Genomic DNA, 24,363 nt, shown 5'->3' on the forward strand with positions numbered 1-24,363 from the left:
GAGGAGATGTGAATTTCATTTTGTAACTCGGTATTGGGAACAGAGGGCTGGTGTATCCAGAGGACCCTGCTCTCTCCCTTCACGGCTCTGCATACCCAGACTCACTCAATGAACTGAGACTTTGCATCGCTACTATTCGCCATGAGAAGAGAGTTGGTTCCTACTACTAGGCTGCTGGAATTGATGATACACTCTCTAGAAATAATACTATAGAAGATACAAAACATACTAACACAGTGTCTGGCCATAAGAGTCACTGGAAATAATATTTTTAAACCAAACTGATTTTAAAAGTTTTATGTCTATGGACTTACCTGGCAGCCCAGTGGTTAAGACTTCGCCTTCCAATGCAGGGAGTACGGGTTCAATCCCTGGTCGGGGAGCTGGGATCCCACATGCCTCGTGGCCATAAATTCAATAAAGATTTGTTTTAAATGGTCCACATCAAAAAAAAATCTTTAAAAAAAAAAAGTTTATATCTAGCTGAGGACTTAGAAATGTGAAGAAAAAAATGTCGAGTTAGATACCAATGGTTACAAATGGAGAAAGTGCCAAGAGCAGACTGATGGTGGGGAGGCAGCCAGCCTTGAGTTGGGACACTGATGTATGGTCCGGAGGCTCTGCCTCCAAGGAGACGGTCAACTGGAAGAAGTTCAAGACCAGAAGAGCAGGCTAACAGTTTTCTACCAGCTTCGTGGTCAGAGGTAGAGCTCTCTCACTACCCAGAGGTAGTGCTGGGAGCCCGAGGCGTACCAAAGTTTCTTCTGGGAAAAAAGACTAGAAAAGATATGGACTAGAAAAGACCAGAGCTAGTGAGATGGCAGACTGATCTCACCAAGGTCTAAAGTTTGCTTGGTTTGATCTGGTACCTAACCTGAACAGTGCTAATAAATAATAGCTACACTACCACAGTGTAACCATCCCGAGGCAGGTCACTTTCCTTATCCCCATTTTATAGATGAAGAATCTGAGGCATGGAGAAGTTATGTGACTTGCTCACATTTACATAGTTTATAAGCGGAGCCATGTTCAGCTATGACCCAATAGATCTAGAACTTGTGCACTTAACCACTTGGTTTTGCTACCTCTTGTGAAAAAGAGAGGCCTTCCCACCCCAGGATCACCCAAAGAAAGATGCTTCTCCTCTGTGAGCTATTAACCTACTGCAATTAACAGCGAAAGGCGGGGAAAAGAGTCGGAGGAATGAGCAGTAAAATTGGGGAAATGGCCTCCTTCCCCTCAGGCAGCCAGGGAAAAAGCATTTAGGTTGACTTTCAGAGTTTTCAGGAAGAAAAGAATACATTCCTTCCATGTCACTGCAGTTCCCAAGAAATCCTTGCTCTTAACCCAGCTGTCAGAGCAGGCATTTTGGTGAGTGACTGATAGGGTCGAAGCACCACCTAGTGGCTTAAGCTGAAAATATTCCCAGAGGATGTCCCTGGAGAATCAGAGGCAAGGAAGGAAGCAGAGATGCGTCCAGTGCAGGAAAAGGGAGCCCAAAGCAAAAACTACCCATGCTCAAAGCCTTTCTGTACCCCCTGTAGCTCATAGAAGCACATCATTAAAAGATGTCTTTTTTCATGCCAGCCTGCTCAAGGATTTACCCAGCGTATCAGGAACAAAGCAAGGGCTAGAATCCAGGAGACCTAAATCCCAGACCCCAGTCACTTACTCTACAGCAGACTGAAAAATCCTGTCTTCTAAAACCTCTCGCCAGGTTTAGGAACCATCTTGGCTATCTGTGGGCCTTACCCAATGTCTGCGGGAAACTCAATAGAGAAGTTAGTGGTAATGAAGGAGCAGGAAAGGAAAGAGAAAATGGGGGTGGGGGGAATGGTTCTTTCTTCTCAAAAAACAGTTTTCCCTGAGCTTATATTAAAACTCAGAATAATAGAAGGAAGGGCTGCAGTATGCACTGTTGCAGGCTGTATCCCCACCTTCTTTGCAGTTTCAGGAGCTGTTAGTGGATCTCTATCCCTTGTCCCTTACTTGGCACACAGAAGCGAGACAGTCCACCTGAGACTGAAGTGTCAGGCACTTCCATGGGAGAGAGGTTGGCAGGTCAGGTCAACGGCCCCAGCAGAACTCTCAGCTAGCTCTGGCATATGACAACAGAGAGTTATAAGAACAAGGGACAGCTAAGAGGTGCAGTCTGATGCAACAGGATATAAGTACAGCTTCTAGAATCCCGAGCAGTGGTCATACTCTGGTGTCAGGTGCCGTCGAGTCAGGGTGGTTGGTAAGAAGGATCTGTGGTACGGCCCAGCCCAGAGAAACAGGCAGCTGGCTGGTCTCCCCAACCCACCTCTAGAAACCTGGGGAGATGGAGAAATTCCAAGTGCAAACTAAAGAATGTCACTCGCCATCTGGTTCTACAAGAATGAAGTCACTAGCCACTGCAGTTGCTGACCTTTAACAGGGCCTGAAAGGAGTTAAGGGTTGAGATCAGCAATGAGACACCCTGTGCCTTCAGAAAAAACTGGCAGAACAGGCCTTCAGATAGTTAGATATTTTCAGGAGAAAATATTATGAACCAAATTTCTTGCATATTCTCCTACCTAGAAAAACACTTAAAATAATTAACAGAGACATTCGCTCCTTGTGACTAGCAGCAACCTTCTACCAAGATGTGTGACTGATTGCACGTATCCCTTCACAAAATCCTATGTATGCTGACTTCCCTGCTACCTGTTCAGAGCAGTTCCTCAGAGTTATCTGAAAGGCTATCCCCCGGGCTACAGTCCTCAGTAAGTCCCCAAATAAAACTGAACTCACAGCTCTCACATTGTATGTTGTTGTTTTTGTTTGTTTTTTTCAGTTGACACAAGCATTCAAAGGATCAGACAGGAGAGGTCTGGACAGACAAAAGTAGATTCAGGAAGCAGCCCAATGTAGTGTCAACCAACATGAGGTCAAGTGTTTTTTAAGCTATGCAGACTTGGTCCCAACTCAGTTCAGGTTAGCATCTTGCCAGGTGTGACAGACTCTTGACCCTGTTGGAACCCGGATGCTGATACATTTTCTAAGAATGAGCCTCCAGGTGTTCCTTTCTGTCCCTAGGCTTTATCATATCTACTCTGTAGGCACTCCAGGCCCTCCAAGCCCCCAGTATTCTGACCAAGGCAGAGGATGGTACCTCTCCCACTTGAGCCTCAAGAATTCTTGCCCTTCAGGCACATCTGGACTGCCACTGCATCCCACTCCATCACATTCCTGTGAGTCTTGTCTAGTTTTGCTCACCTTATTTTTACCTTTCAAGGTTGCTTCTATCCTTGGGAGAAGTGTAGATTCTTCACCTCTTGTTCTAAGCTGAGCTCAGGGCTTAATCTCACCAGCGGTTACAAGGTCATCATGACATGAGACTCTCCACTCCATGTCAGGTCACTCCCACACTGCCAGACTGCTGTCATTCCCTAATGCAAAGGTTCAGTCATCCTGGAAGGGTCACCCCTAGGTCTTCATGTATTTGTCAGACAGAGCTGATTATCACCCCCTGAGATCAATGAATGAATGAGCCTTCCTCTGTAGATGTTAATGTCATCAGCTACTTATGTATGTTCCCCATAGTATTGGTTTGAAAGACTAATCTGTTGTAACAAAGAGACCTTGAATTACAGTGACTTAAAAATAAAGTTTATTTCTCCCTCATGTTACAGTTCAGAAAAGTCACAAGCTGTTTGCCAGACACAGTCATTCAGGGACTCTTCTACTTTATTTCTTCATCTTGTTTTAGAGAATTTTCCTATGTTCAATACATATTTGAGAACTTACTATTTAAAAGTGCTGGCTTACATTTCTCAGAAGATACAGTCTCAGCCTTCTCAGGACTCAAGATCTAATGGGAAGACAAAGCAAGTAAATTAATAAATGTGTGCAGAGAAGAAAATCCAACACAATGGAGAGAGAGAAATGGTCTTAGATTCAGGGGCAACAGGAAAGTCTTCACAGAGGAAGTGGTATATGAGATGGAATTTGAAGGATAAATAAAATTGTACTAGATAAAGAAGAGAATAAAACATTACCAGTGGAGAAAACAGTATGAGCCAAGTTTGAAGATAATAAAATGCAGGAACTCTAGAAAGCAATGAGCATATGAGTATATAGCGTATTAGCTGGGGGGAGATCAGAGCCGCATTGCAGAGGATCAGACAAGGAAATCCTTTACTTGTGGGCCATGAGGTATCTTCCGGTATTTCGAGTTGGGCAGTGAATGTTCAGAGCTCTGATGCTGGTTGAGACAGGTGGAGTGAAGGGGGAGGTTGGAAATAGAGAAACTAATAGAAAACCACTGCCATAGTCAAGGAGGAGAAAGCACAGGCTGGAATCAAGTTATAGGTACAGCGAGGAGCCTGAAAGGAAAACCACAGTGGAAGCAGGACTGACAGGATTTGACAATTGGTTGAATGTTGGGAGTGAAAAGGAAAAATAAAACATAACTCAGAGTTGTCAAGGTTTAGCTCCTTAAACAATGGTGAGGCTGCTGAGGTATGGAAGTCAAAGTACGAAGGAGATTGGATAAAGACGGTGGGGTGAAGCATTCAGCTTCAAATATTACGTTTAAATTCCTAGAAGACCCAGAGAGAGGTTTCTAAAAGCAGCTCAAAATGTAAGTCTGAAGCTGAGATGAGAGTTATTTCTAGTGTAAGATATGGATTTAAAGTAGTCAGTAGGGAAAGAGACCAGGAGGGTAAGAGAAGACAGGATGACCAACTTGGGCTTAAACAAGGGTGTTGGCGGGACTTTAGAAAACACACACAGTAACAGTACAGGGAAGAATCTTCAGGGAAAAAAAAGAAAACTTACCTGAACAGCTGAAAAATCAGAAAGGCTCAGTGTTCTGGGAGAAAAAAGAAAGGATTCTCAACAAGGGGCAACTATGTGAAAGACAAAGATGATGCAGATGGGCGAAAGCCATCGAATTTGATAATTAATGTTTAAGTCATAACTTTCAGGACGGTATCTTAGTAAACTAATAAGGATAAAAACAAATGTGTTAATCAGCAAGTTAGGAAAGTTAGGAAAACAACACAGAATGTTAGGAAAGGAATAACATAATAAAGCAAAGGAAAATAGAAGTAAAGAATTGATAAAGCAGAAATTAGTGAGCTAGAAAACAGAAATAATGAATAAATGCAAAAAGTGTACCTTAAAAATGAATAAACTACCAGCTAACCTAGTTAAGGAAAAGGTAAAGCACCCAATATACATAAGAAGAAATGTGAGAAACACACATGGAGAAATTAAAAGAATCATAATAGTCCACTCCATTCAACTCTACACAAATAAATCTGATAATCTAGATTAAAAGGATATTTTTCCATGAATATGTAATTTACTTAAAATATCCCCAGATGATATGATCATATATTTTAAAAACACAATACAACTAACTGTAAAACTACTGGAAACAATAAGAAATCTGGTAACACAGAGAGGTGCTGAATTAATATGTAGAAGTCAACAGCTTTCATATATACAGACGAGTTAGAGTATAATGGAAGAAAAGACTCCATTTTCAATATCAAGAAAACAGATAAACTATCTAGAATAAACTTCATAAGAATTAGGTTAAACATGAATAAAAATTAAACAATACAGAAAGATACCAAATAAGGTATTTTTTATTGAACAAGTGAAAAATGTTAATTGGTAAATGTAACTAACATGAACCTAATCAATAAATATACCAGAAGGGTTTTGGTTTTCTCCTTTTCTCTCTCTCTCTTTCTCTCTCTCTCTTTTTTTGGACTAGACAGGATAATTATAAAGTTCATATGGAGAAAAACCAAATTAAAATAGCTAAGAACACTCTGGGAAAATAGGAGCAAATATCCCTATCAAATCTTAAAACCTAAAGTCTCAAAAATTCAAATGATGCTGGTTTGGTACATAAATAGACTTATGGAACAGAATAGAAAGTCAAGAAATACACAAAAATATATACAGGAATTTAGATTATGATAAAAGAGTCATCTCAAATCAGTATAGAAAAGATAACTTTTCAAATAATTGTTTTACCATCTGGATTGCAATTGGATCCAAGATTTAAGTGTTTAAAAATAAATAATTAATTAAAATACTAAAGAATGTGGGAGAATTCCTTTATAAACCTGTATTTTAAAAAGGCCTAGAAGACTAGGCCTCTAGAAGACTTAGAGAAAAGATTGATACATCCTGCTAAATAAAAATTAAAATACTGTGCAAAAAAAAAAAAAAACCCTACAAAAATTAAAGCCATAGCAAAGTCAAAAGACAATGACAACCTAGGGGAAATTATTTGCAATTCATGTCACAGAAAAAGATGATCTCAATTTATAAAATACTAGATTTTGATAAAATGAAAAACAATCAACCCAATATAAAAGTATACAGGTCACAGAAAAGGAAATAAATGCGTAAAAAGATGCACAATCTCACTCATAATAAGGGAAATGTACATTAAAACTAGGCTGAGAGGGACTTCCCTGGTGGCGCAGTGGTTAAGAATCCGCCTGCCAATGCAGGGGACATGGGTCTGAGCCCTGGTCGGGGAAGATCCCACATGCCACGGAGCAACTAAGCCCTTTGGCCACAACTACTAAAGCCTGGTGCCTAGAGCCTGTGCTCTGCAGCAAAGAGAAGCCACCGCAATGAGAAGCCTGCACACTGCAACAAAGAGTAACCCCTGCTCACCGCAAGAGAAAGCCGCGCGCGCGCATCAATGAAGACCCAACACAGCCAAAAAAAAAAAAAAAATAGTTGAGATAACATTTTATCACCTTAGATTGGCAAAGATCTATAAACTTGACAGCACAATGTATTCGTTTTCTATTGCTACTGTAACAAATTATACAAACTTAAAATCTTAAGCAACACAAATTAATTCTCTTACAGTTTTATAGGTTAGAGTCCAACATGGGTCTCACCGGCTAAAATCGAGGTGTCAGCAGGGCTGCGTTCCTTTCTGGAGGCTCTAGGAGGGAATATGCGTCCTTGCTCTTTCCACCTTCCAGAGCTGCCCACATTCCTTGGCTGGCGGTCTTAGTCCAGCATCTGCAAAGCCAGCAGCATTGCATCTCTTTGTGTCTTTCTTCCACTGACACATCTTCCTCTGACTCTTCTTCTGGCTCCCTCTTCTATTTTAAGGACATTTATGATTACATTAGGCCCACCTAGATAATCCAGAAAAATCTCCCTATCTTGAGGTCTGCTAATTAACGACCTTAATTCCTCTTTGCCATGTTACTTAACATAGTCACAGGTTCCAGGGATTAGGACTTGGACATGGGGGGAGGGGATTATTCTTCCTACCTACTATAGACACTACCAATGTGGATATAGGAAACAGGCACTCCCACAATTACTGGCAGGAGGGAAATTGGTACAAAGGCTATGTAATATGACAATATGTCTCAAGATTTAAAATGCACATAAACTTCCAATATATACATATATCAAAGCACTATGTTGTACACCTTAAAATTATACAATGTAATAGGTCAATTCTATTTCAATACAACTGGAAAAAAATTAATAAAAATAAAAGTTTAAATAAATAAATAAATGCACAATACCTTGGATCCAGCAATCCCACTTTGAGAATCTATTCCATAGATATACTTGCATACAGATGAAATGATGGATGTCCAAGATTATCTATTGTAGCAATGTTTGCAATAGAAGACTGGAAACAACTCAAATGTTTATTAATAGGAAACTGATTGAATGAATGGTGGTACAGGCCTACAAAAGAGTACAATGTCGAAATTTAAAAGAATCTCCAAGACAATTAAGAAGCAAAACTTGGAAGGTGGGAGAATAGTGTATATAGTGTGCTATCTTTTTGTAGAAGCTGGGAGCCAGGTAAGAATTTATATTTGTATTTACTAGTAAATGCATAAAGAATCCCTGGAAAAATATACAAGAAACTAACAATGATGATTATCTATAGGATAGAAGGGATGGGTAAATAGGAAACTTTTCATTATATACCAACACACACACATGCACACGCACACAGCTGCACACACATACATTTTCAAGACTCAGCTCAGATGTCTCCTTCTCTAACCTTCCTGCCTTGTGAACACCTTCTCTGGGCCACTCATAGACATTTTGTGCCATTATTAGGGCACTATGCTCTTCTTTGATTTACCTTAATTTGAATGGAATTCTTTGTTCCGCTAAGAAGAAAGAGGAGGAGGCGGAGAAAACAAGTAGAGGAAGAAGAGAGGAAATGGGGAGTGAAAATGAGGAGGAAGTTGCTACTTTCTGAATCTTTAGGAGGAGGAGATTTTTAATCTTTAACACAAAGAAACATGACTTTTAAAATGGTTGAGAAACACTGACCGGCACTGTAAACACTTTGAGGGCAGGGATAATAATCCCCAAATAGCTCTTATCACAATGCAAGCTAATCATTCATTCCTTTGTCTTTCCCACTAAACCACAAGCCCCTTAAGGGAATGGATTTTATGGTTTCCTCAAACACAGTATGATCCATTTGAAAGACTGAAGAGAATGGATTTGTACCCCTTACTAGAGGAAAATGTTAGCAGCTTGGGAAAATGAACACTCAGACATGCAAATCTTATAAGAGTTCTTCCTTATTTTATGGATTCTAAGACACTTATGTTTTCAGGTTTCACTTATGTTTTCAGGTTGCAGGGTACTAGGCGTCTCTACATTAAACTTCTTCTAGAAAATCATTGTGTCTTTGAGTTTTGGATGCAGGATCAGCCTACAGGGAGATGGTTATAAACTCTTCAGTTTGTGTCCAGTTTTTGGAAAGAGAAAGGTTATACTTGTGATAACGTTTCTCTACCATGAAAAATAACGTAATTCCCTCTACTATGTTTTATCTCTTATTGCTGCTCATATCCAGAAACTGTCATCTCTGATAGATTCTGTAGCAGGGTTCAGCATGACAGGCACTCACTGGGTACCTTCTAGGTACACAGCACCATCAACACAGTTAAGAGCAGAGGGAATACAGAGCAGAAGAGAGAGCCAGTCTGGTTGGGGATGGAGGTTGACTAGGCAAGCCACTGACCAGAATGGAAAGCAGCATGAAATCACTGCCATTACAGAGACTCAAGCTAGAAGCACCATGAAATGGGCCATTGAACCCATCTTGGTGAGTATACAAGCAAACTGCCTGGAGAAAGTAATTTGGGCTGAATTTTGAAAATCACTGAGTTATCAGTTATAGCTAGAGCAGGGCCCTCAACCTTCAGTATTTATTAAGAATCAAAATTGGGGGGGGGGGTTGAATCTTGTGTATTAGGTAGATTATCTGGCATGACGGCCTGATATTCTGATTCAGTAAATCTAAGATAGACCGCATTTATTAAGTGTTGCAGGTAATTCTGAAGCAGGTGGTCAAGGACCACACTGTGCACTGGGATTGAGGCTGTGTAGAGGGAAGAACTAGTAAACAAGAGGAAAGGTAGGACGGGCCCAGATCGTAGAAGACGTCGAGTGCCAGGCTAAGGAAGTTGAGTTTTATTCCATCAACAATGGGGGCTGTATCTGTGTTTGTAAATGGTTCCATTATGCTTGAAAGCTTTATAATGTTCCAGCTCCTTTAAAACTACAGTGTTGAGAAAAATCTACATGCTTGGAGAATTTACTGTCACTTAAAAATTTTATATTTTATTTTAATATAGAGCTACTGGTTCAAAGATTAAGCAAGAATGCACTCCTGGGCTTCCCTGGTGGCACAGTGGTTAAGAGTCCGCCTGCCAATGCAGGGGACATGCGTTCGAGCCCTGGTCTGGGAAGATCCCACATGCCATGGAGCAACTAAGCCCATTCACCATAACTGCTGAGCCTGTGCTCTAGACCCCATGAGCCACAACTACTGAAGCCCGCATCCCTGGAGCCCGTGCTCCGCAACAAGAGAAGCCACCATGAATTAAGACCCAACGCAGCCAAAAAATAAGTAAATGAAATAAATTAATTAATTAAAAAAAAAAAAGAATGCACTCCTGCTTGAAAAAAGGACGCAAATCACTGGCTCTAGGACCAGTGTGGTTATGCTCTTCCTCTTTCTTTGCTTAAAGGAGGAAAGAAAACAGTTGCGAGAAACTGGGAAATTGAGACAAATTTTGTCGTTTCGGTTTTCTTTTAGAAACGTGGAGACCACAAAAGGTGTATTCTACCAGTAAGAGAAACACAGACACAAAGTTCTCAAATTAACTGTGCATTAGAACACTCTAGAAACTCATTTAAACTACCGATGTTCTTCCAGAGGAGAGTTCTCACACTGTCTGGTCTCAGAACACCTTTATTCTCTTATACATTATTGAGGACACCAAACAGCTGTTTTATAGGACTTATATCTACGTATATTTATCACATTGTAAATTAGAACTAATAGTATTTAAAATATGTATTATTCATTTAAAATAACAGTAATAATCCATAACATGTCAATATAAATAACTTTTCAATAAAAAATAGCTATGCTTTCCAAACCCAAACAAATTTGTTGAAAAGGGTGGCACTGTTTTACAATTTTACAAATTGCCTGTCTGGCTTCAAACAAAATAGCCAAATTCTCATATCTGCTTCTCCATTCAATCTGCTACGATATCACAGATCATGTAACCTCTAGAAAACTCCTCTGGACACTCATGAGAAAATGAAAGAGTAAATGGCAAATAACTAATTAGTTTTATTATAAAATCAGTTTGAGCTATGCAGATCTCCTGAACCATTCTCTGGGACCTAGGAGGATCTCCAGAACACACTTTGAACAGAACACAACCACTGTCTTCTGGATTCCATTTGTCTGAAATGGACATGTGATGCAGAGCTGGAGGACCACTAGCTGTTACCCATTTGAAGACCTGAAATACCATGTTATACAAATCCAGAGCAACCTGGAAAGTGTTCAGGAACTAACTTTGTTCAAGACTAGGAGACAGGGACTTCCCTGGTGGTGCAGTGGTTAAGAATCCGCCTGCCGAGGACCTTCAAGATGATGGAAGAGTAAGAGGCGGAGATCACCTTCCTCCCCACAGATACAACAGAAGTACATCTACATGTGGAACAACTCCTACAGAACACCTACTGAACGCTGGCAGAAGACCTCAGACCTCCCAAAAGGCAAGAAACTCCACACGTACCTGGGTAGGGCAAAAGAAAAAAGAAAAACCAGAGACAAAAGAATAGGGACGGGACCTGCACCAGTGGGAGGGAGCTGTGAAGGAGGAAAGGTTTCCACACACTAGGAGCCCCTTCGCGGGCAGAGACTGCGGGTGGTGGAGGGGGGGAGCTTCAGAGCCACGGAGGAGAGCGCAGCCACAGGGGTGCGGAGGGCAAAGCGGAGAGATTCCCGCACAGAGGATCCGTGCCGACCAGCACTCACCAGCCCGAGAGGCTTGTCTGCTCACCCGCCAGGGTGGGCGGGGCTGGGAGCTGAGGCTCGGGCTTCGGTCAGATCGCAGGGAGAGGACTGGGGTTGGCGGCGTGAACACAGCCTAAAGGGGCTAGTGCGCCATGGCTAGCCGGGAGGGAGTCCGGGAAAAGGTCTGGAGTTGCCAAACAGGCAAGAGACTTTTTCTTCCCTCTTTGTTTCCTGGTGCGAGAGGAAAGAGGATTAAGAGCACTGCTTAAAGGAGCTCCAGAGACTGGCACGAGCCGCGGCTATCAGCACGGGCCCCAGAGACGGGCATGAGACGCTAAGGCTGCTGCTGCTGCCACCAAGAAGCCTGTGTGCGAGCACAGGTCACTCTCCACACCGCCCCTCCCGGGAGCCGGTGCAGCTCGCCACTGCCAGGGTCCCGTGATCTAGGGACAACTTCCCCGGGAGAACACACGGCGCGCCTCAGGCTGGTGCAACGTCACGCTGGCCTCTGCCGCTGCAGGCTTGCCCCGCATCCGTACCCCTCCCTTCCCCCGGCCTGAGTGAGCCAGAGCCCCCGAAGCAGCTGCTCCTTTAACCCCGTCCTGTCTGGGCGGGGAACAGACGCCCTCAGGCGACCTACACGCAGAGGCGGGTCCAAGTCCAAAGCTGAACCTCGGGAGCTGTGCGAACAAAGAAGAGAAAGGGAAACCTCTCCCAGCAGCCTCAGGAGCAGCGGATTAAATCTCTACAATCAACCTGATGTACCCTGCATCTGTGGAATACCCAAATAGACAACGAATCATCCAAAATTGAGGAGGTGGACTTTGGGAGCAACGATATTTTTTTTTTTTCCTTTCTCTCTATTTTGTGAGTGTGTATGTGTATGCTTCTGTGTTTGATTTTGTCTGTATAGCTTTGCTTCTACCATTTGTCCCAGGGTTCTGTTGGTCCGTTTTTTTGTTGTTTTTGGGGGGTTTTTTTTAGTATACTTTTTAGCACTTGTTATCATTGGTGGATTCATTTTTTGGTTTGGTTGCTCTCTTCTTTCCTTCTTTCTTTCTTTTTTTTTTTATTTGTTACATTTTAAATTTTTAATAATTATTTTTTATTTTAACAACTTTATTTTATTTTATTTTTTCTTTCTTTCTTTCTTTTTTTCTCCCGTTTATTCTGAGCCATGTGGATGACAGGGGCTTGGTGCTCCAGCCAGGCGTCAGGCCTGTGCCTCTGAGGTGGGAGAGCCAAGTTCAGGGTATTGGACAACCAGAGACTTCCCAGCTCCATGTAATATCAAACAGGGAAAACTCCCAGAGATCTCCATCTCAATTCCAAGACCCAGCTCCACTCAACGACCAGCAAGCTACAGAGCTGGACACCCTATGCCAAACAACTAGCAAGACAGGAACACAACCCTACCCATTAACAGAGAGGCTGCCTAAAATCATAATAAGGTCACAGACACCCCAAAACACACCACCAGACGTGGTCCTGCTCACCACAAAGACAAGATCCAACCTCATCCACAAGAACACAGGCACTACTCCCCTCCACCAGGAAGCCTACACAACCGACTGACCAACCTTAGCCACTGGGGGCAGACACCAAAAACAATGGGAACTATGAACCTGCAGCCTGCGAAAAGCAGACCCCAAACACAGTAAGTTAAGCAAAATGAGAAGACAGAGAAACACAGCAGATGAAGGAGCAAGGCAAAAACCCACCAGACCTAACAAATGAAGAGGAAATGGGCAGTCTACCTGAAAAAGAATTCAGAATAATGATAGTAAAGATGATCCAAAATCTTGGAAATAGAATGGAGAAAATACAAGAAACGTTTAACAAGGACTTAGAAGAACTAAAGAGCGAACAAACAATGATGAACAACACAATAAATGAAATTAAAAATTCTCTACAAGGAATCAATAGCAGAATAACTGAGGCAGAAGAACGGATAAGTGACCTGGAAGATAAAATAGTGGAAATAACTACAGCAGAGCAGAGAAAAGAAAAAAGAATGAGAAGAATTGAGGACAGTCTCAGAGACCTCTGGGACAACATTAAATGCACCAACATTCAAATTATAGGGGTCCCAGAAGAAGAAGAGAAAAAGAAAGGGACTGAGAAAATTGAGAAAATGTTTGAAGAGATTATAGTTGAAAACTTCCCTAATATGGGAAAGGAAATGGTTAATCAAGTCCAGGAAGCACAGAGAGTCACATACAAGGTAAATCCAAGGAGAAACACGCCAAGACACATATTAATCAACCTATCAAAAATTAAATACAAAGAAAAAATATTAAAAGCAGCAAGGGAAAAACAACAAGTAACATACAAGTGAATCCCCATAAGGTTAACAGCTGATCTTTCACCAGAAACTCTGCAAGCCAGAAGGGAGTGGCAGGACATATTTAAAGAGATGAAAGGGAAAAACCTACAACCAATATTACTCTACCCAGCAAGGATCTCATTCAGATTTGACAGAGAAATTAAAAGCTTTACACACAAGCAAAAGCTAAGAGAATTCAGCACCACCAAACCAGTTTTACAACAAATGCTAAAGGAACTTCTGTAGGCAGGCAGGAAACACAAGAGAAGGAAAAGACCTACAATAACAACACAAAACAATTAAGAAAATGGTAATAGGATCATACATATTGATAACTACCTTAAATGTAAATGGATTAAATGCTCCAACCAAAACACATAGACTGACTGAGGGATACAAAAACAAGACCCGTATATATGCTGTCTACAACTGACCCACTTCAGACCTAGGGACACATACAGACTGAAAGTGAGGGGATGGAAAAGATATTCCATGCAAATGCAAATCAAAAGAAAGCTGGAGTAGCAATTCTCATATCAGGCAAAATAGACTTTAAAATAAAGACTATTACAAGAGACAAAGAAGGACACTATATAATGATCAAGGGATCGATCCAAGAGGAAGGTATAACAATTGTAAATATTTATGCACCCAACATAGGAGCACCTCAATACATGAGGCAAATACTAACAGCCATAAAAGGGGAAATCGACAGTAGCACAATCATAGTAGGGGACTTTAACACCCCACCTTCACCAATGTACAGATCATCAAAAATCAAAATAAATAAGGAAACACAAGCTTTAAATGATACATTAACAAGATGGACTTAATTGATATTTATAGGACATTCCACCCCAAAACAACAGAATACACATTTTTCTCAAGTGCTCATGGAACATTCTCCAGGAAAGATCATATCTTGGGTCACAAATCAAGCCTTGGTAAATTTAAGAAAATGGAAATCATATCAAGTATCTTTTCTGACCACAATGCTATGATACTACATATCAATTACAGGAAAAAATCTGTAAAAAATACAAACACATGGAGGCTAAACAATACACTACTAAATAACCCAGAGATCACTGAAGAAATCAAATAGGAAATCAAAAAATACCTAGAAACAAATGACAATGAAAACACGACCACCCAAAACCTATGGAATGCAGCAAAAGCAGTTCTAAGAGGGAAGTTTACAGCAACACAATCCTACCTTAAGAAACAAGAAATATCTCAAATAAGCAACCTAACCTTATACCTAAAGCAATTAGAGAAAGAAGAACAAAAAAAAACCCAAAGTTAGCAAAAGGAAAGAAATCATAAAGATCAGATCAGAAATAAATGAAAAAGAAATGAAGGAGACAATAGCAAAGATCCATAAAACTAAAAGCTGGTTCTTTGAGAAGATACACAAAATTGATAAACCATTAGCCAGACTCATTAAGAAATAAAGGGAGAAGACTCAAATCAGTAGAATTAGCAATGAAAAAGGAGAAGTAAACACTGACACTGCTGAAATACAAAGGATCATGAGAGATTATTACAAGCAAATATATGCCAATAAAATAGACAACCTGGAAGAAATGGACAAATTCTTAGAAAAGCACAACCCTCCCAGACTGAACCAGGAAGAAAGAGAAAATATAAACAGACCAATCACAAACACTGAAATTGAAACTGTGTTTAAAATCTTCCAACAAACAAAAGCCCAGGACCAGATGGCTTCACAGGCGAATTCTATCAAACATTTAGAGAAGAGTTAACACCTACCCTTCTCAAACTCTTCCAAAATATACCAGAGGGAGGAACACTCCCAAACTCATTCTACAAGGCCACCATCACCCTGATACCAAAACCAGACAAACGTGTCACAAAGAAAGAAAACTACAGGCCAATATCACTGATGAACATAGATGCAAAAATCCTCAACAAAACACTCGCAAACAGAATCCAATAGCACATTAAAAGGATCATACACCATGATCAAGTGGGGTTTATCCCACGGATGCAAGGATTCTTCAGTACACACAAATCAATCAATGTGATACACCATATTAACAAATTGAAAAATAAAAACATACCATCGTCTCAATAGATGCAGAAAAAGCTTTTGACAAAATTCAACACCTATTTATGATAAAAACCCTCCAGAAAGTAAGCATAGAGGGAACTTACCTCAACATAATAAAGGCCATATATGACAAACCCACAGTCAACATCGTCCTCAATGGTGAAAAACTGAAACCATATCTGCTAAGATTAGGAACAAGACAAGGTTGCCCACTCTCATCACTAGTAGTCAACATTATTTTGGAAGTTTTCAACACAGCAATCAGAGAAGAAAAAGAAATAAAAGGAATCCAAATCAGAAAAGAAGAAGTAAAGCTGTCACTGTTTGCAGATGACATGATACTATACATAGAGAATCCTAAAGATGCTACCAGAAAACTACTAGAGCTAATCAATGAATTTGGTAAAGTAGCAGGATACAAAATTAATGCACAGGAATCTCTTGCATTCCTATACACGAATGATGAAAAATATGAAAGAGAAATTAAGGAAACACTCCCATTTACCACTGCAACAAAAAGAATAAAATACCTAGGAATAAACCTATCTAAGGAGACAAAAACCTGCATGCAGAAAACTGTAAGACACTTTTGAAAGAAATTAAAGATGATACAAACAGATGGAGAGATATACCATGTTCTTGGATTGGAAGAATCAACATTGTGAAAATGACTATATTACCCAAAGCAATCTACACATTCAATGCAATCCCTATCACACTACCAATGACATTTTTCACAGAACTGGAGCCAAAAATTTCACAATTTGTATGGAAACACAAAAGACCCCGAATAGCCAAAGCAATCTTGAGAAAGAAAAACACAGCTGGAGGAATCAGGCTCCCTGACTTCAGAATATACTACAAAGCTACAGAAATCAGGACAGTATGGTACTGGCACAAAAACAGAATTATAGATCAATGGAACAGGATAGAAACCCAGAGATAAACCCACGCACATATGGTCACCTTATCTTTGATAATGGAGGCAAGAATATACAGTGGAGAAAAGACAGCCTCTTCAATAAGTGTTGCTGGGAAAACTGGACAGCTACATGTAAAAGAATGAAATTAGAACACTCCCTAACACCATACACAAAAATAAACTCAAAATGGATTAAAGACCTAAATGTAAGGCCAGACACTATCAAACTCTTAGAGGAAAACATAGGCAGAACACTCTATGACATATATCACAGCAAGATTCTTTTGACCCACCTCCTAGAGAAATGGAAATAAAATCGAAAATAAACAAATGGGACCTAATGAAACTTAAGAGCTTTTGCACAGCAAAGGAAACCATAAAGAAGACGAAAAGGCAACCCTCAGAATGGGAGAAAATATTTGCTAATGAAGTAACTGACAAAGGATTAATTTTCAAAATTTACAAGCAGCTCATGCAGCTCAATATCAAAAAAACAAACAACCCAATCCAAAAATGGGCAGAAGACCTAAATAGACATTTCTCCAAAGAAGATATACAGATTGCCAACAAACACATGAAAGAATGCTTGACATCATTAATCATTAGAGAAATGCAAATCAAAACTACAATGATATCACCTCACACCAGTCAGAATGGCCACCATCAAAAAATCTACAAACAGTAAATGCTGGAGAGGGTGTGGAGAAAAGGGAACCCTCTTGCACTGTTGGTAGGAATGTCACTTGATACAGCCACTATGGAGATCAGTTTGAAGGTTCCTTAAAACACTAAAAATAGAACTACCATGTGACCCAGCAATCCCACTACTGGGCATATACCCTGAGAAAACCATAATTCAAAAAGAGTCATGTACCACAGTGTTCATTGCAGCTCTATTTACAATAGCCAGGACATGGAAGCAACCTAAGTGTCCATTGACAGATGAATGGATAAAGAAGATGTGACACATATATACAATGGAATATTACTCCGCCATAAAAAGAAACGAAACTGAGTTATTCATAGTGCGGTGGATGGACCTAGAGTCTGTCACACAGAGTGAAGTAAGTCAGGAAGAGAAAAACAAATACCGTATGTTAACACATATACATGGAATCTAAGGGGGGGAAAAATGGTCATGAAGAACCTAGGGGCAGGACAGGAATAAAGACTCAGACCTACTAGAGAATGGACTTGACACGGGGAAGGGGAAGGGGAAGCTGTGACAAAGTGAGAGAGTGGCATGTACATATATACACTACCAAATGTAAAACCGATAGCTAGTGGGAAGCAGCCGCATAGCACAGGGAGATCAGCTCGGTGCTTTGTGACCACCTAGAGGGGTGGGATAAGGAGGGTGGGAGGGAGGGAGACGCAAGAGGGAAGGGATAGGGGGATATATGTATATGTATAGCTGATTCACTTTGTTATGAAGCAGAAACTAACACACCATTGTGAAGCAATTATACTCCAATAAAGATGTTAAAAAAAAATCTTACTAACAGCAAAAAAAAATGGGGAATAAAGTCAATATTTTGTAATATATGTAAATGGAGTGTAACTTTTTAAAATTGTATGAAAAAAAAAAAAAAGAATCTGCCTGCCAATATGGGGGACTCGGATTCGATCCCTGGTGCAGGAAGATCCCACGTGCCACAGGGCAACTAAGCCCGTGCGCCACAACTACTGAAGCCCGTGTGCCTAGAGCCCGTGCTCCACAACAAGAGAAGCCACCACAATGAGAAGCCCGTGCACCACAACGAAGCGTAGCCCGCACTTGAAGCAACTAGAGAAAGCTCACGCACAGCATCGAAGACCCAACAGAACCAAAAATAACTAAATAAATAAATAATAAAAAAGACTAGGAGCACACCATTGTAAAGCAATTATACTCCAATAAACATGTTAAAAAAAAAAAAAAAGACTGGGAGACAAAACCAAAATTAGGTTAAGCAGCAATAGTGGGTTAAGATATATGATGGAAATATCAGAAAGTACCTCAAATTTCGTTTCTTTAAATTATGATCTAAAGGAGTTCACACTGATTGTGCATCAAAAAAGACCCTTTTTAAAAAAAATCAGAAAGTTTGTTTTAAAATATAGCTATCTGGGCCTCTACTTCAAAAGATTCTGAATTAGAATTGGCTGGGAGCTGGGCAAAGTTATTTTTAACAAGCTCCACTGGTGATTTTGATGTACTTTCAGGTTTAGGAACCTCTGCTATAGATCATATATTGATGTTTTACATACAATAAAAAGGATATCCTATTGTATTAAAGTGACATTCATTTTGATTTTTATCCCTAAATAAAAAACCTTTCTGAATTCTATCTTTATCTGAAAGATAACCTAGCTTTTAAAAATCGTGTACTCATAACTACAGTATTAACAGCATAGTACATATATTACCTACTGGGAAATATGGCTTTTTCATAAATACTATTTTTTAAAACCTAACTCTATATTAAAAGGATAGAAAATGCCACTGCTATTCATAAAGCAAATAATGGATTCCTTGTTTCCATAATAAACGTTCAAGAGAGTTTGTTCCCAATGGAAACTCATTGTTACTGACTAAAAATCCTCTTGGGGAGGAAAAAAAGTACCTTCATATATACTCTACATTGAGGATGCAAATTGTAGAGAAACAGACACAAAAGGATTTGCATTTAATCAAACCTAAAGCAAGTCATTTCAGAAGCATCACTACCGTGTACAGAAGCGTTTCACATCAAGATCAGGCTGACCTTTCCAGGAGACCAGGCTCCCTTACCAAGCAAAATACGCCATTCACCAGAAATCCTACATTGCCATTAAGAAGGAAATTCACCAGAACCATCCAGAATGGAAAGTGGTGAGTCAATATCAATTACTTAAAACTTTTTTAAAACTTTAATAATCCTAATGTTTATTTTTAACATCACAAATGCATAACATAAAGCAAAAGACAAGAAGAAATATCCCTAACTCCAGCTAGAACATATACAGTAAAAGTATAAAAACACAGACCAGAGACCAACAACTTTGAACTCTTGGTAACATTTTCATAATTCTGTTGCATTTAATTATTAATTGTTGGATTCATTTTGCTGTTTCAAGTTCATGGAGGTATGTTTTCTGAAATATCAATTCTATTGAACATTATTTTTATAAAATGAGAACTTGGATATTAAAGCATTCTCTTCCAGTGTAGCCAAATTTTATGTTAAAGGTAACAACTTCCAGTAAGCCCTCAATTATAAAGAAAGTGCAGGAGAAGAATCCACATTTATATAGAACTTGAAATATCTTTTATTCATGCATCTTGCTTTTAAGATTAAGGATGAAGGGCTTTCCACATACACACGGTAAGGAAGAGCTGTTATTTCATGAATTCAAACTATATATAGATCTTTCTCAGTCTGTTCACTCTGAGGATACAAATGTTAGTGTCAACATAGAGTAAACCCCTTTCAGGAACAAATTTGAGATTAAAAAGTTAGCATTTTAAATGTTAATAAGTGATGATAGAAGAAATATTCTTTAAACACTTTGTAAAGTAGCTTGAAAGAAAAATTAATATTTTTTAAAACACCACAGATCCTCAAAGATAAAAAGAGCCATAAGAGCATCTATCTTCTGCAGTATGGACCTGGTTATTGACAGAAGTGCTAAGTTTTTGGATCCAGCTCTGAGGCTTAAAAAGTGGAAGAGGGGAGTGGCTATTGGGAAGAGCTTGTGGATGCCTATGGTATGGGCAAACCAAACTGCTACAAAATCCTCACATGTTAACTAATTTAGCCCCACTTCTTTAAAAGTTTCAGTCTTTATTTCCAGTGTAAAATTTCCTAAGTAGTATATATTAATTAATATATTGAACATTTCAACATTAATTGCTGAACTTGTCTTTCCCTGTATTCTCCTAGAGGCTTCCCATAATAAAACTAGCATAATATCATCTCCCCAGATCAAAAGTGGAACCACAAATGCTGAGCATCTAGTGGGCATAGATCAAGCACTATATTCCTACGTGGGGATCTGCCTCCTCTTGGGGAGAGGGTTCTCAGCCTCAGCAAGACAGGCTGAGCTGGGTTGGTGGGGTAAGGAGAGGGGTACCTGCAGCCTCAAGGCTGGCACCTGAGCCAGACGGTGGTCCAAAACACTGTATTGCCACTGGCCTGTCCAGGACCTCATTCTTGGCACTTCCCTGATGAACAGAGAAATGGAACAAACGTGGGTGCTGTTCACCAATAATCCAGGATGTTTATTCTGCTCTTTCTTAAGTGAGAGTGTGCCTGTATTTCATACCATGAGGGACCACAATTCAGAGAGACATCATCTATTATCTTAATTTTACCATTGTCTAATGACGTAACTCAAAATATGAATTGTTTTATAAAGTTATAGGATTTTTCTTTTTTTTTGTTTCGAACTGTCTCTTTATTCCCTTACCTTATGTAACAAGCACCTGCTCAGAGACTCTAAAGAACTTAAAAGGAAGAAAATGTATTACAGAGACTGTCATCAAAAGTAGTAAAATAAGGTGCTTCAAATGTCATAAATATATTTGATATTTCATAACTAAAAACAGTTGAGGAATCTCCTACATTTTAAATAGCCAATTTCAGAACGTATGAGTTTGATCTGATGGAGAAAAGATGTAATTTTCAGAAATAACATTAAAGCAGCAGCATCATTAAATCTACTGTGGGCCAAATTCTTCTTCAAAGGGAACAGGAATGTGGAGAGGGCACGACTGAGACAGTTTGCTGCGTGTACACAGTCACGATATGACAACACGAATTTTTTTCCCAAATTCGAAAGGATAAATGGATTCTTATTAATAAACTTGCTTGTGCTTTCTCTCCGGAAACACGTCTCTGTTTTCTCAACAACTGATCTGAATGCAAGTTTGTATCTAGGGTATTTGAATAAAAACTCTTAAGCATCTCCTCGTTTATGCAGGTGTGGATTCTTTAAATAGACACAGTGCACAAGGGGAAATACATTTGGATGTAGGAATACTAGCAACATTTTTAAACTCTAAATATCACTCCTCTTTAAAAAAGGAGGATAGGGTAGGTTAAGGAACTTTCAGAATTCCCCAAAATAGGAAGAATAATCCAGGTAATAGTTTAAAGAATTTTTAGTAGGTTCCATCTCTTAGTTAAAATGTATTTTAATCCACCTTAAATGCTGTGTAAAATGCATTTGCTTCTTTGTATCTACTTCAGAGCCTGGTTTATCTCCATTGTCCCTGTTTTCTTACCACCCATGCTGAAGCCCCAGAGAAAGGGTTTCTTCCCCACCTCTTATGAAACTGCTCTCTCCCACATTCTAAAGATCTCCAGTTTTCCAAACCCTATGGTATTTCTATGTCTTCATTTTCCTCAAATTCTCTAAGGCACTTTCTTTACCCCACAAGTATTTACTGAGCACCTACTAGGTGCCAGATACTTGACACCACCTCTTTCTCCATGCCTAATGTCTACAAGGCCTTTCTCCCTCCACCATTATTCCTCTTTCTCTACGCTCCCTCTTTCCTTCATTTCCCTGTTGCTACCACTCTGCTGTGTCACATACCTACATCTCTGCCCCCTCCTCCCCACTTCTGCCCTGACCTTCCCTGGCCCCTTACTTTCCCTGGGCATCAGAACTATGGCCTTTTCCCAGGGCTTCTACTCCTTTCTGCTACAAAGTCTTCCTTGGAGAACTTTATTTCCATAGCTCTAGTTATCATAGTATGTACATAGATGTACAGTTCTAACGCTGGTCAAAGTTCTCATCTATCTATAGGATGATTTCACTTGATTAAGCCACCACAACCTCAAAGTCAGCATATTCAAAACTGAACTCTTCTTTCCACATCAAAACCAACCCTCTTCCCTGTCTTCTTGATTTCTCTTCTTAATCATGGTAGTCTTTTTTATTGTGTGTGTGCAGGTGTGTGTGTTTGTGTTCTTTTGAAAGAGACCTTTAAGATTCCTTAAATCTGCCCTTCCCTTGTCATTTCCAATGTTTCTGGTTAGCTTCTCACTGTTTTATCATTTTCCATCCTCTCTGCTTCCTCATCCTCAACCCATCCTAAGAGGTGCCCTCAGATTAATCTTCCAAAAAAAATTCCAAATCTTCCTAAATATGATAAAGTCACAATATAGCCCTGGTCAAAAACATTAGTGGTTTCCATTACCGACAACATAAAGTATAAATTTTTACAGCCTGATTTTCAAGACCTTCAACATTTCCATTATTCTCAACCAAAAAAAAGGATACTTTCAGCAAATATTTACTGAAGGACTACTAAGTGCCAGGCACTGTTCTAGGCATTGGCACTTAAGATGTTTCAGTGAGTAAAAACAAGCAAAGATCCCTACCCTCGTGGAACTTACATTCTAGCAAGGAAAAAACAGACAATAACCAATAAACTTAATAAATAAAGAAATTATATAGGACATTATAAAGTGACAAGTACTACATAGAAAGAAAAAGTAGAATAGGGTAAAGGGGAATAGAGATGTTTTATGGGATGGTGTAACTTTAAATGTGTTCTCCTTGAGAAGATGACTTTTGAGCCAAATTTTGAAGGAGACAAGGACATTTAGTCATGTGGATAACTGGAGGAAGAATATTCCAGATAGAGTGGACAGCCAATGCAAAGTCCTAAGGCAGAAGTGGTGTGGTTGATGCATTTCAGAAACTGGCTGGAGTACAATAGAGTGTTATGAGATGAGATCAGAGGTGTTGTGGAACAAGGTTATGTAGGACCATTGTTAGGACCTTGGCTTTTACCCTGAGTTAAATGGGGAGCCATTGTATGGTTTTGAGAAGAGGAGTGAGGCAATTGGGTTTTCTTTTCAAAAGAATCACTTTGGCTGCTGTGCTGAGATACACTGGGGATGGGGGAAGAGTGGAAGCAAAGAGATCAGTTGGAGGGCTACTGCAGTATCTACATGAGAGATGACATTCGATTTTACCTGGATATCAGCAGTGGAGCTGGAGAAAAGTCAGCAGATTCTGGCTCTATTTTATAGATGGCACCATCAGGAACTCCTAAAGGATGGGTTGTGAAGTATGAGAGAAAAGAGAGGAACTAAGAATGACTTTATAGCTTTGCGATTGGGCAACCAGAAGGATGGAGTTGCCATCGACTAATAGGAAGGTTTCAGATAAGCAAATATAGAGGGAAGGACAGAGTTCAGATTTGGACATATGGAGTTTGAAATGTCTACTAGACATCGAAGTGAAGATGGACATCCAAGTCTAAAGTCCAGGATAGGTCTGGTCTAGGGATAGCCATCTGAACTTCATCTATATATTGATGGCATTTAAATCCATTAACTCCAATTACCCTCATTCCTTTCCCTTCCTACACATGCCTTGCTCTTTCCGACCTCTGCTTTTGCTCATGCCATGCCTAATGTCTACAAGGCCTTTCTCCCTCCTCCTAACCTATCCACATCTGTCTGAATCCAGACTAAATCCCATCCCTTCCCACAAAATTTTCATCAACAAACCAAAGTATACTCTTCCTCCTCCCTTAATCCTTCACATGTGAATGTCTTATTTCTCTCACTAAAAGAAGATGTCTTTAAGGACATCTGTTATATGTTCTAAACTTATTTTGCATCCCCTGTGGCATATAGCCCCACATTTTGCACTAGAGTTGGTGCCAACTGGTACATAAGACTGATTGTTTTATGGCAAAACTTCAGAAGTTGTGATCTGCTTAT

At 39.8% G+C, this 24,363-nt stretch overlaps 1 protein-coding gene across 1 annotated transcript in view; it reads left to right on the top strand.

Moving 5' to 3' along the window:
* Positions 1–19,498: 19,498 nt before the first annotated feature.
* C8H11orf53 (chromosome 8 C11orf53 homolog) overlaps positions 19,499–24,363 on the top strand; it is a 35,722-nt gene continuing 30,857 nt past the window's right edge. The window contains exon 1 of the mRNA XM_036859243.1: positions 19,499–19,508. Within this exon, the coding sequence (XP_036715138.1) occupies positions 19,499–19,508 (10 nt within the window). The remainder of the gene's footprint in view (positions 19,509–24,363) is intronic.

This window comes from Balaenoptera musculus, chromosome 8 (assembly GCF_009873245.2).
Source record: "Balaenoptera musculus isolate JJ_BM4_2016_0621 chromosome 8, mBalMus1.pri.v3, whole genome shotgun sequence".
Taxonomy (NCBI): domain Eukaryota; kingdom Metazoa; phylum Chordata; class Mammalia; order Artiodactyla; family Balaenopteridae; genus Balaenoptera; species Balaenoptera musculus.